We start from the raw sequence: 14,398 nt of genomic DNA, 5'->3' as shown, positions 1-14,398 counted from the left end.
TTGTGGTACGGTCGGTTGGGAAAGTGTTTTTATTTAAATGAATAAATTGTATTTTGTGGTTATTATTCTTTTTGTGTGATTGGCCATTTAAGAAAGTCTAATGTCAAATAAGAGATCCATTTAAAAAAAGAAGCCATTTAAATGGCTCATCCTTATAAGAAGAAGGTTACTGGTGGCCCGAAGGCCTTTCCTGTTTCACCAGGACAGGTGGGTGAGCACGGGCTCAGGCAGGAGGAGTGGGATTTGCTAACAGCTGCACGAGCGCATTTAACACAAGTTGAAACAACCTATTGAGTTTCTCGCCGGATTTTCTCAGTGGGCCGCGATTCCGATCCAGTGGTAGATTCTGTGAAGCACTGCTCTTGCTAGGACTAGTATGAGTAAATTCTCTTAGGATGAGTCCGTGAGCTTACCTACCAGTTCGGGCGTAACTGGAATAGCCCCTTAGGCTACCAGCGAATAGTTAAGGAAAAAAATAATTAAACATTGTCATCAGCTTATGTTGGACATAAACAGGACTCCCCCCCCCCAAAAAGAAAGGTTGTTATAATTTCCACAATTCACATACTATTTTTTTTATTGCCTTGTAGGCAGACGCATACGGCCCACCTGATGGTGAGTAGCTACTGTCGCCCATGGACTTCAGCAAAGCCAGGGGCAGAGCCACGCCGCTGCCTACCGCTTGTTGACGATTGCAGTGTGACTGTATAATACTCGGACATTGTCTAGAGAATTCTAAAGTAACTTTATACGACCCTCAACGCAGGTGAGGCGCAGTGGATTTTTCGAGATCTTTGACCATGACAAGAGCAAAATTTACCCGTTCAGTTGAAGTTGTTAGGTCAACACTTTGAGAAGGCGACACGGCATGAGAACCCTCTTGTCGTGGCCGCTGAAAACTACATGCCCGATCCTGTAGACCGAACAGTAAACAGTCGAAGTCACTCATTCATCAAACACGTCATTACGGATCCTCCTGATCCATTAACGGTGCTTTTAGGTACCACAAGCACCGGTCACCGTCCTCGTCGAACCCGTCGCTTGCAACGAAGGGCTCGGCGAGCGAATTAGCCCATAGACACAGCCCACAGAACTCGCCGGATCTTCTCAGTAGGTCGCGTTTCCGATCCGGTGGTAGATTCTGCGGAGCACTGCTCTTGCTAGGGCCAGTGTTAGCAACACTCCGGTTTGAGCCCCGTGAGCTCACCTACACGTTAGAGTGAAGCTGAAATAGCCTCTCAAGGCTATCAGGCATAGGTAGGACAAAAAAAAGTTACGTCAAAGTCAAATATCCAATTCGTTGATATTACAGCGCGACAGTACCGAGACATTCCTTCAAGGCGCTATTCGTGACGGAGCTAATGAGCGCGCGCGGCAGTCGCTCTAATTCTTTGATCCAACATCCCGGGTCACTGAACACGGCATGCTCACGATTCCTCTAACAACGACGGAATAGTGTGGATATTCTCTTGCTACTTTTATTTTATTATCCGCTTCATTTAGAACACAGTAAAATATTTTGTGATAATAACTATTTTACTCTTAGAATTGGAGGGCATGGCAGTTTCACGACAGTAGCGGGCCGAATGGTACCTACCTGAAAAATATAGTTTGTCTCCCAGGACTTGTCTCTACTAATATATAAATCTACAGTGGTTTTTACGGATGTTCCGTTATAACTACTGAACCATGCATCCGATTGACTTGAAACTTGGTATCTATGTAGAAAATACATGTACTTAATGGATAGGCTAATATTTATATGAGTGTTGGACTCCCTAATAATAATGACAATAAATAATAATGTTAATTTTAAATGTCCAGCGAGGCAGGCGAGTACGGCTAGTAGCATATAATTCCAATATATTTAACCAACTAGGCTGTGGATACTTCGTATTGATAAATATTTTGTAACTGCTTTCGCAGACAGACGAGCTTGGTTCCACCTGATGGTAATCAGTTAAGAACACAATGGATATCGAAAACGTCAAAGTCAATCGATTACTTAACCACAAAGAACAGTTTTAAAATCATATTTAGAGAGCAGTTTGCTCTGTCGAGTAGTAACGTGGTAAAAAAGAGATAATTGTATCATCTCAAAATATTCCTCAGAATAATTCCTGAGGAATTTCTGATTGTAAAACACACAGAGAACTAGTACATAGATACTGAGACTTCACACATACCGCGCTAAAATATAACGAAACAATACAAAAACCTAATCTTAAAAATTGGCTTACGTCAGAAATATTTTGCAAATCATGTTCTACATATAGACTGTAAGCATGTAAAGTTTGTTATAGGAGTAGTGCACAAATTTTTAAGTTTTCCAATACAATATCGGTCCATTTAATTGGATTTATCTCGTTTTTTCGTGATAAAATACTCAATAGATGTATCGACGACACACGGATATTGGAGTCAATGATATGGGACGTAAAAACATCTTTATTGTTCTTGATCATCTTCGTCCGCAGCTAGCAAAAGCTAACTGGTTTAAGACAGTAACAAAACAAGGCTGGAAAGCTTTTGATTTGCATCGTCGTTCGATGCATCTCCCACCGCTAAAAGATATTCAAAACGAGCGACACGGATTTGAAAGAAAACTAAGACTGATTTTATCACCAACCCTCTAATATATGTATGTACTTGTAAAAATTGACGAAGCATAATGATTCGTAAAATTCATTTATTTGGGTACTTGTAGTACCATAAATATATATGTATATGTATGAATGACGACTGTGGGCACACTGACAAGATTGATACGAAAAAAATAAGTATCAAAGACGAAATACCTACATATTTGCGAAGATATGAAAGTGGGCTGAGAGAACTCGATCGACTAACGGTTTGATGAGCGAGCGAATGAATGTAGCGAAAGGACAGCCTCAATCTACTCCCAACAATTAATAATATCTTACATTGTTATAGTCAGGGTACGTACGTATTAACGATTTCCAGCGTTATTATGGAGAAGATTACAATTTTTCACCAATTTCTACGACTGTCTAGCTGCGATTCATCCATTGCTTGTTGTTTACGATATCCTTCTTAACTTCTTCTTGTCCATCATTACGTGGAGTTGGCGTAGCATGTGTACTGATCGTGCTGCAGTGGGATTTAGCAGTTTTCTTCAAGGCCGCCTATCTAACGTTATCTGTACGTTATTGGGTAATACATCCAGTAGTAGTATGTCTATTGCAACGTGCCGTAGGGAGGAAATTTTTTGTTTCTTCTGTTTATTTTACTTCATCCCATATCCTTTTCTTCAAGGCCGCCTATCTAACGTTATCTGTACCTCCTTGAGTAATACATCCAGTACTATGTCTATTGCAACGTGCCGTAGGGAGAAACTTTTTTGTTTCTTCTGTTTATTTTACTTCATCCCATATCCTTTTCTTCAATGCCGCCTATCTAACGTTATCTGTACTTCCTTGAGTAATACATCCAGTACTATGTCTATTGCAACGTGCCGTAGGGAGAAACTTTTTTGTTTCTTCTGTTTATTTTACTTCATCCCATATCCTTTTCTTCAATGCCGCCTATCTAACGTTATCTGTACTTCCTTGAGTAATACATCCAGTAGTATGTCTATTGCAACGTGCCGTAGGGAGGAACTTTTTTTTTCTTCTGTTAGAGTTTATTTTACTTCATTTCATATCCGTCTTCATCATCATCATCTCACCGTGCCCACTGCCTACTGTCCACTGCTGAACATAGGCCTCCCCAACTGATCTCCAGGGCGGCCGGTCCATTGCCACCTGTATCCAACGTAATCCAGCGATTCTCACTAGGTCGTTGTTCCATTTGGTGGGTGGCTGTCTGACACTGTGCTTGCCAGTACGTGGTCTACACTCGAAAGTCTTTCTGCCCCATCGGCCGTTTGATCTTTGTGCTATTAATATGATTAATATATTATATGTATATTAATCTATTAACTATGATAAATTAAGAAGAGTCATAATAAGAAACAAATCCCTGGCACGTAATGATTAACCTATATTATTGGTAGATGGTTGAAAATAATAACCCTTGAGCCGGTTGTTATTATTATGATTTTAAATTATATGTTGAACATTATGATAGGCAACTACCAATTTAAAAAAAAAAACTTTATTTTAAGGATAGATCTCAATTTTCGCACTTTGTTAACAGATATACCAATTGCCAGATGTATGCATAACTTGGATTGATTGGACCTAAACCTTTATCACATATCTTCTAAATCTTCCGTTAATGTTATGTAAAGTTTTGACAAGCAGAAAACAAAACTCTATATTGCGTAATAAAAGCTACTTTACTTAATATGATTGGGGTTTTTTCTAATTCTTTTAACTGAAATATGGCAAATACCACTTTTCCGCCATTCAAGTGATGGTAAGAAGTAGAAAACAGTGGAATATGTAAAGATACAAAAAGGTACTAATGGAGTATCTTAATGTATATGTATATGATGCATTTTTATATTTCAAGGTAATAAATACCTTTTTATTTTATTTAATGTGTCATTATTTGTAAAAAATAAAGTTTCAGTTCAGTTTCAGTCAAAATTCAGAACTGGATGATAAAAAAACCTGTAAAGTTCAATAGATTTGATTGATTTTGAAAAAGCTTCAATATTTAATTTTAAATATTTATAAGTTTATTCACCTGCAACTAATTTATAGACTTTTATTGGTTTCGGAAGATTATTAAGATCATGAAATATAGCTAATATTTTTTCAAACTGAACAAATATTTTTTCAAATTAATGGAATTGGAAAGTTCGAATGGATTAAAAAAGTATTCCATACTAATCTATCACAAATCTCGACATAGGTCATAAGATAGCTCATGCAATGATTGCGTGTTACGTGTAAATGAATAATAATCTAAAATAGACACAAAAAAATTCATTTTTTACTTCACGTTCACATCAAACTGAGATGCCCTATGGCTCTGAGCTGCATTGATTGGAAGAATCGAATTTCCAAAATGGAATACGTTTAAAGAAATTAAATAAACCTAAGAATAACAAGAGTATTCGAAAAGAATAATGATTGTGAAGAAGAATTTGCGATTCATCTTCATAGTACTTTTATCAATTTTGGCCAAGGGTTTGTGTAGCGTGGACCAGTGCCCTAATATCAAAAATCCTCTGGGATCCATAAGGAAAAGACGACATCTTACATTTCCAGACGGAAGTACTGTTTCTGTAAGTATCAATTATCGTACTAAAAGACCAAGAAAGTTAAGCGTTTCTACTGTGCTTAATGTGATAATTCATTTACTTTCCAAAATACAAAAAGGCTAGACACGATTTGTATTTCGTATGGTGTTTTGCTGATAATAGATTCTATATTTTATTCAACATTGAATAGTTTAAAGCATATTTGCTTGTACACTTTCTTAAGTAAAAATCTTTTACCGTTTAAGTTTTCGGAATAAATGCACCTACAGATTTGGAATTTGGAACTTTCAAGAATTACTAATAATTAAGTTAGAAATGTTTGAAATAATCACATAATTATTTAAAGAACATGACGTTTTAATAGCAGTTTCATGTTCTGTAATGGAAACTTCATTGCAGATGACCACCTCAGTAGTCAAAACTTTCATGACCCACGTTCCGTCAGGTTGGTTTATGTCGGTTGAAGCCGATGTTGTGTATCATCTACCCGATGCGAAGGTCATATTGGCACATAACAGAAAAAAACTTCATCACAGACAGAAGCGAGAGTTTTGGGAGACTTTACAGGGAGCTTTAGATTCGTAAGTTTATATACTATATGATACAAAAGATACTAAGGGTTGAAGTATTGTTTGTCCAAAGCCCTAATATCCAAGGTAAAATATATATTATGGCTTTTAGTGATAACATGCCATGTTTCTACCAACAGTTCAAGTTAACTCAATGGGATGGAACAGCCTATATTTTGGATGGCATATAAATAAAGGTTATAATAAGTTATAAATTTAGTAACAAATTAGGACTTGATACGTAAAAAGGGCATATCAAAATCAGCAGAATGATTCGTTATTAAATAGCATAAACGATATTACAAAACTCGCCCTATGAATATAAAAGTACAGTAAAAGCTCCTATTCCCGCTTCCTTCATTTGCTTTTTCATAATTCGCGAATTAAAAAAATGTAAACCAACTCCTATATTCGCGGCTAACGATTTCTTCATTCGCGGATCTAATCGCGACATAAATAATAAAAAGGATACACACAAGGAAACAATATGTAGGCATCCAACTGAATTTTCTTTGTAAAGGCGCGTTTCCATATTCACTGTTTCAGTATTCGCGGCATATTTACGAAAAAAAGTCTACAAAGACTTTTGCTTTATAAAGCACAAGTCCGGCCTCGCGTGGAGTACTGCTCCCATCTCTCGGCTGGGGCTCCCAAATACCAGCTTCTTCCATTTGACTCCATACAGAAGAGGGCCGTTCGGGTTGTCGATAATCCCATCCTCACGGATCGTTTGGAACCTCTGGATCTGCGGAGGAATTCGGTTCCCTCCGTATTTTGTACCGTATGTTCCATGGGGAGTGCTCTGAGGAATTGTTTGAGATAATCCTCTCATTTCCTTTTTATCATCGCACCTCCCGCCATCGGATCAGAGTTCATCCATATCATCTGGAACCGCTGCGTTCACCGACAGTGCGTTTCCAGAGGTCTTTTTTGGCACGTACGATCCGGCTATGGAATGAGCTCCCCTCCACGATGTTTCCCGAGCGCTATGACATGTCCTTCTCTAAAAGAGGCTTGTGGAGAGTATTAAGCGGTAAGCACAGCTTGGCTCTGCCCCTGGCATTTCTGAAGTCCATGGACGACGGTAACCACTCACCATCAGGTGGGCCTTATGCTCGTCTGCTTAAAAGGGTAATAAAAAAAAAACATATACGCCGCGAATAAAATATTTTCTCTATACAAAAAAAAAACCTCCTTGATTAATCATTGTTCTTTACGCAAAGTGGTGTTAAGACGTATTACAAAACCGCATCGATTCTGTCCCGAAGTACGGGTTCTAATTTTAAAGGAAAGACCTCATGTCCCAAAGTGGGTTGAGAGTACCATGTTGTTATATCTTCCAACTACCAAAATGTTAGGCCATGGGTTCGTTCACTCATCAGATCAAACAAAAATGTCACAATAGTAAAGCTTTTTTTTCATTGCTTGTATGCGTGGACGAGCTCACGGCCCACCTGGTGTAAAATGGTTACCGGAGCCCATAGACATCTACAACGTAAATGCGCCACCCACCTTAAGATATAAGTTCTAAGATCTCAGTATAGTTACAACGGCTGCCCCACCCTTCAAACCGAAACGTATTACTGCTTCACGGCAGAATTAGACAGGGTGGTGGTACCTACCCGTGCGGACTCACAGTTATAGAGTCCTTCTATATTTAGACTATCGTGAAATACAGAACAGTATAGAGATTCCTAGATGAACATTTTTAGTAGCTTTACGAATTTAGGACAAACAATCTAAAAATTAACAATGAACATAATATCCGACTCGGTGTTCCAATAATTAGCGCAGGAGCGCAATTAGGAAATTGTTGCGCAGAGGGTGGTGGGTTCGATTCCCACATCTGGCAAACATTCTTGTGATGAACAGGTTTGTTTGTTCTTTGTCTGGATGCTGATTATCTATATATGCATATTATATTTAAACTTATATAAGTGCGTGTGACAGTCTTCGGCAAAAAAAAATGGAGGAGAGAAGCGGCCATCCCTGAAGAACGAAGAGAAGAGAAAAAGAGAAGAAGGAAGACAGAAGAAGAAGAAGAAGAAGAAGAGATCAAGAAAGAACTCGGTTCCACCAATATCAACCAGTGCATCACCCCTGCTTCAAAAGGCAGGGAGTCATAAGCCCGGGCAGAGGGGTTTCCCTGAGGCCTGTCCCGCGCCCCAGTAAGGGGACGCGACGACCCAATAGTAATTTGGTACCCATAACACAGGGGAAATTGGGGCCGAGTGACCATGCGTGATTGTTCCCCGTTTTTTACTTATTACTTATTATTATTATATTAAAATAAATATAAAATTTAAAAATATATTAACATAATGTTCGTCTTCGATCGATCATTTAATGTTCACTGAAAGGATTATTCATTTTCAGACGCAACATGAACGGCAAAGCTTGCGTTGTCAGAAGTATTTGTGAAGCGAAAACCCATTTAGCACCACCGGGGAAATCTTTGGTTCATGACATTTTGAGAGCTGTATTCACGTATGTGACTTGTTTTTTTTTCATCTAGATCTTAATGTATTTATTGTAGCTAACGTTAAACCTAGACGATTATCTCTTGGCCGATACGTTTGTAACATAAATAATGATCATGATTATTGTTTATTTGATTATTACAATTAATACAACTCAGACACAGCCCACTGAGTTTCTCGCCGATTCTTCTCAGTGGGTCGCGTTTTCGATCCGGTGGTAGATTCTGCGAAGCACGGCTCTTGCTAGGTTTCGTTTTAGCAACGTCGTCAGGGAGACCCGTGAGCTCACCTACTAGTTAAGGTTACGCTGAAATAGCCTCTCAAGGCTCTCAGCTAGGAAGGAAAAAAAAAACTATTAACTAACAGAATACGCTCAGTAATTCTGAATTTCTTTCCACAATATTTTACAACTTCAGTCATTGTTAACGGAGTTTTTCAAATCGTAATCGCGGGACCGAGCGCGTTTAAAACGTAATACAATTTAAGAATTTAACGTTTAGGTAGTTTTTGTTGAATACGTTCTCGATTTTTCGTTTTGCGTCGTAATAAGCGGAGAGTTCGCATGAAAATTCTTCAATGTAAAATTGTAATTAGGTTTAAGCGCGAATAAGTCTTGTTTCAATTTAATTTTCAATCTACGAACACGCCCTCAAAATAAAACCTACAGGATAAAGGCTTAGTTGATAATAATCTAATTTAATTTTATCTTAGAGTTAATTCAATGCACGTTTTCATGAAATACAAATAAAATGCGTCTGTTTTCAATGAGGTATTTAAACAGATGGCCAATACAGGTCAAAGTTCTTCAAAAATCTATTAAAATTTAATTTGATTGATAAAAAGCGGTCAACAAATTATTCATTGAAAAAATTAAATATACGTAATAGATTTCTTTAAAAATATCTAGTGTTCCATTTAAAATCTCCATTAAATAAGTAAGCTAAATGTAGCTATAGGTAATTATAGCATTTTTGTTCACTGCATCAAAATTTATTTTCAAAATTATTTTACTTAGGTAGTTTTTTTTTCCTAATTTTAACGTACTTTCATCTAGTACCTTTTAGTATTTAAAGCCGGAAAATCCACAATAAAATGCAATAGTGTATTTTTTTGTAAAATGAAAAATCACGTTCGGTCTTTTAAGCTGCGTTCGAAAAAAATTAAACTAGAAACTTTCCTAATGACTTAGACTTACTACTTCAAAACGTTCCGTGCCACGATAATTGCAATATAATCCGTGTACGTGACAAATAAGCGGGCTCGGATTAATTCATAATTTCCCTGCTCGTGTCGTTACGTTTCACGCAGGTTCGCTTTCGAGTTTTATCTGTGTTTTGATTGCATTACATATTTTAAATACCGAATCTCTCTTGCTTATGAGAACGTAAGTCGGTTTATGCGATTCTCGTATTTCATACGTTTAAAATAATGCTCACATTCATTTGTATCGATGCAGAATGAATTATTTAGATAAGATTGCACGCGTTCGTGAAGGGATTTGTTTTTATTGCATACGAAATTAAGGTTAGATTTGCGTGTGATGTTTTGAGATAAGATCTTTTATTTATTCATGAAGTTGTGTGTAAAAGTATTATAATAATTTAAATATCTACATACTTACTTTGTTTTCAATTTCTTCCACAGTAATTACAACACTGACGACTTTATATTGACTAGTGGCCCAGCAGTAGTCGAAATTCGACAATAATTAATTGAAATTATAAATTTAAACATTATTATGGTTCTATTGTGAAACACTTTTATATTTCGATAATATTATCATAGTATTCGCCAAAACTGGACTATAGATCAATAATATTAATGACAAACAATATTAATCTATTTTCAATTCGACCACAGACTTTAAACAATAACAAAAGTTTCCCAATTGACAGTAAACAAAGAGTATATTTTTATGTATGTTTGTGTCAAATACACGATAGTGTGCGTAATGTTTTCTTTATTGATTTAATGTATATTTTATGCCATATTTAAAAAAAAAAATGCATTGTACACTTCTTCTCTATATTCTCTGTAAGTGTGGAAAATTTCATACTCCTCCGACCGCACAATTTTCGTAAAAAGGGATACAAAGTTTTTGCTTCACGTATTAATATATAGATTTTTGGTAAAAGTAAGATTTGCTTGAGGAAGAGTTTATTACTAATTTGAACAAAGCATAAGTTAAGTTTTTATTATTATTGCTAAGATGGGTGGATGAGTTCACGGCCCACCTGGTGTTAACCGGTCACGGGAGCCCATAGACAACAACCACGTCAATGCCAGTGTCCATATTGAGACATGAATTTTAAGTCTCATTTTTTACAATATGACGTCTGCCTCACCTTTCGAACCGAAACGCATTACCGCTTCACGGCAGAAACACGCAGGGTGGTCGCTAATTTTAATTTTGGCGGGCTTGATTATTATTACACGATGTTATACCTTGATCGTGGCAGCTATTCGTGAACATTTTGTCAAGTATGCATTTCATTAGAAGTAATTGGTACCTGTGTGCTGATTTGAAGACAGGCACCAGCCGTCTTGTTCTTTAGGCTTCTTTGTGGACTCGAGTCCATATACTTAATACGTAAATGTCGCCTACAACCTTGAGACATGAGGTCATGAGATTGTATTGTATAATGGCTGTCATCAAGCCTACACGCTTGACTGCTGCGTCTGGGGTAAATAATACGGTACTTACTCCTGCGAATTCGTATCGCCTCTTAGCAGTACGCTAGTAGTTACGTAGCAACATGGATTAATTCCGTATTAAACATTGTGAACAGAGAAGATACTGCATAAACAAACTAACTACATCTTCTATATCTCTATATATAAAAATGAATTGCTGTCCGTTAGTCTCGCTAAAACTCGAGAACGGCTGGATCGATTTGGCTAATTTTGGTCTTGAATTATTTGTGGAAGTCCAGAGAAGGCTTAAAAGGTAGTTAAATATGAAAATGCTTGGAAAAATAACAATTTTGTTTTTCCTTTGATGTGTCCGCCGACGGACGGATTCCTTTTGTTTGTTTTAAGTTTATTTTATACAAAAGTTTAGGTCTTTTGTTTATCGATTGAGGTATTACGAAGTCTGCCGGGTCAGCTAGTTACAAATAAAAACTTTAACCTTACTGGAAAATCATGAAACGAGTACCAAACTCATTGCAAATAATGCTCGGGCCATGTCTTAATGCACTTAAAAGATAAATTAAGAAACAAAGGAACTTGATAAAACATATATTTTAAAGATAAAAATAAAATTGTTTTAAAATTCCCGAGGGTGCAGTTGATCATAAATCATGAGAGCACCTTCTCAGGGTGGGTGTGACGCATTCCGAGCGTCTTCAGAAGATATGGCCAATCGTGCTGGTATTTCAAAACTAATGAACGTTGCATGATATTTTGTACTATTGGTATAGCATAATAATTGGAAGCACGGATGCGCAGTGCTATTCTGCTTACCTATTACTACCACGAAGCAGTATTGGATTCATTTGAATTTTTTTTAATTAATTAAGACTAGCTTTTGTCCGCGACTCCGTTCGTGTGGAACTTTGGCATAACGCTAAATTTTACCCCCCACTTCATTTACGAAGAAATTGAAAATATTTTTGAATTATAGAATAATAAGGAGCTATTTAAACTCCTATTTTTAATACCATTCTTTATTGGTAGTCCACTTGTATTGATTGATCTTACCGTGATGTTATATAGCCTTCCTCAATAAATGGGCTATCTGACAATGAAAGAATTTTTCAAATCGGACCAGTAATTCCTGAGATTAGCGCGTTTAAACAAACAAACAAACTCTTCAGCGTTATAATTTTAGTATAGACAAATATTTTGAACGATTCAAACGAAATCAACTTTCAATAATAAACCACATTCTTATTTTGCGAACACTTCATGCATTTTCCATAAATATTTCCGTATAACTACAGATTTGTAAACTGATGTTGAGTAAACTAGAGGAACGGACACCAAAGGAAATCCAATATACCATTCGCCAAATGTTAATTACTCAGAGTTACAGCCCACCTGGTGTTAAGTGGTTACTGAAGCCCATAGACATCTACAACGTAAATGCGCCACACACCTTGAGATATAAGTTCTAAGGTCTCAGTATAGTCGCAACGGCTGCCCCACTGCTTGCACCCATTACTGCTTCACGGCCGAAATAAGCGGGGCGTGCGGACTCACAAGAGGTCCTACCACCAGTGATTACGGAAATTGTAATTTTGCGGGTTTGATTTTTATTAAACGATGTTATTCCTTCACCGTGGAAGTCAATCGTAAACATTTGTTAAGTACGTATTTCATTAGAAAAATTGGTACCCGCCTGCGGGATTCGAACACCGGTGCATCGCTCGATACGAATGCACCGGATGTCTTATCCTTTTAGACGACTTCATAGTTATATCGTAATAGTTAGTTATATCGCAAGAATTGTGCTGTCGTTATACAGAACAACTAAACCACCATCTAAATTCTGACCCACGTAACATCGAACAGAACCTCCTAAGGGACTCTCCGCTAGATTTATATTACGGAACGAAAATCCTAGGATAAAATACAGACGCCTTAAACGATATAATTTTCGTCCAAATAGTACAATAACCCTTCAAACTACAACCATTGGAACACCCTAATATTATCGCATTATCCGCAGACGCAGAACGGGGTGAGATTAGTTCACAAGCGGAGCGTTTTCAATCATTATTTATAATAATATAGCTCTTTATTTGACACCATATGTACAGAGTAAGCATATAAAACAAAAAATAGACGGTGACATAAATTAGCGGCCTTATCGCTGAAAGCGATTTCTTCCAGGCAACCTTGCAGGTAGAGGAATATTCAAACTAGCATGGACGGTGCTAACTTACATAAAAATATATACTTATATACACATGTTGTGAAAAATAAATAAAATATAAGATAGACTTACATACGATTAAATACAAATAAATACTAAAGATATACAAGAAAATACAAAATAAGTAGCAACTTGTACAATTATATCGTAGGAGCCATATTAATTGTGCAAGGTAGTGCGATCTTAATCTGAACTTCAAAATTTATACTTGTGTTTGACGAAATATATGTAACCCCATTTTTTAATTTTTTTGTTGCATAGATGGGTGGACGAGCTCACAGCCCGCCTGGTGTTAAGTGGTAACTGGGCCCATAGACATCTACAACGTAAATGCACCACCCACTTGAGATATAAGTTCTAAGGTCTCAGTATAGTTACAACCGCTGTCCCGCCCTTCAAACTGAAATGCATTCCTGCTTCACGGCAGAAATAGGTAGGGCGGTGATACCTATCTGTGCGGACTCACAAAAGATCCTACCACCAGTACTAACAAGTAGTGGACATGTGTGAGCTCGTGGTCTGCTAAGAGGTCACCGAAGTTCACTGACAGCGTAAATACCCCTGACTTAATTGAAACACAAGACTGCAGTCACAGTTCCATTTGGATATTGGCTGTCTTGATTACGCCCGTAGTGCAATGTTTTTTATATCATACATTTATATCATAAATGCCGCCCCCATCTTGAGATATAAGTTGTATGGTCTCAGTATAGTTACAACGGCTGCTCCGCCCTTCAAACCGAAACGCATTACTAGTTCACGCCTGAAATAGGCAGGGTAACGGTACCTACTCGTGCGGACTCACTAGAGGTCCTACCACCAGTAATTACGCAAAATGCATTTGATAGCTGAACCTGTGTTAAGGCTAGTGCCGGCAGTCTTCTGATAGGCATTTAAAGCCAGAGGCTTGAGTAATAAAACTGGAAACCGATGAAACATTCTTCAGAAATTACGTAAATAAATTAAAATATGTCCTAATATTATGATCATTATTCAATTTGTTTTTGTGTTTAAGGGGATAAATAGAAAATCGTACTACAAAGAAAATCGCTGTTGAGGCTATTTCGAAGCAATAACTAATTCACGAACAACGTAAACTGTACCTTAACACCTTCACACGACGTCTCACAATAAATTATCCTTAATTTACAGAGCACCCCTACACGATGAGGAATTCCACAAAGAAGTCGGCATCGCGTACACCGAACTTTCAGATCCTGATATTTGTAGTCAAACCAATGATTGTACGTTCTCGTTTCTTGATTTTGTACTTGAATTCAATAAATTTAAGACTTAA

The 14,398-nt window shown here is 37.2% G+C and overlaps 1 protein-coding gene across 1 annotated transcript; it reads left to right on the top strand.

Moving 5' to 3' along the window:
- The first annotated feature begins 5,038 nt into the window (after positions 1–5,038).
- Positions 5,039–14,398, top strand: LOC114244980 (uncharacterized). Its single transcript, XM_028176980.2, has 4 exons — positions 5,039–5,197; positions 5,573–5,754; positions 8,119–8,229; positions 14,254–14,398. The coding sequence occupies exons 1-4, from the start codon at positions 5,039–5,041 to the stop codon at positions 14,396–14,398; spliced, it is 597 nt and encodes a 198-aa protein (XP_028032781.2).

Source organism: Bombyx mandarina, chromosome 21 (assembly GCF_030267445.1).
Source record: "Bombyx mandarina strain Sakado chromosome 21, ASM3026744v2".
NCBI classification, from domain to species: Eukaryota; Metazoa; Arthropoda; class Insecta; order Lepidoptera; family Bombycidae; genus Bombyx; species Bombyx mandarina.
Note: the sequence above shows the minus strand (reverse complement) of the source record. Positions and strands in the feature narration are given on the sequence as shown.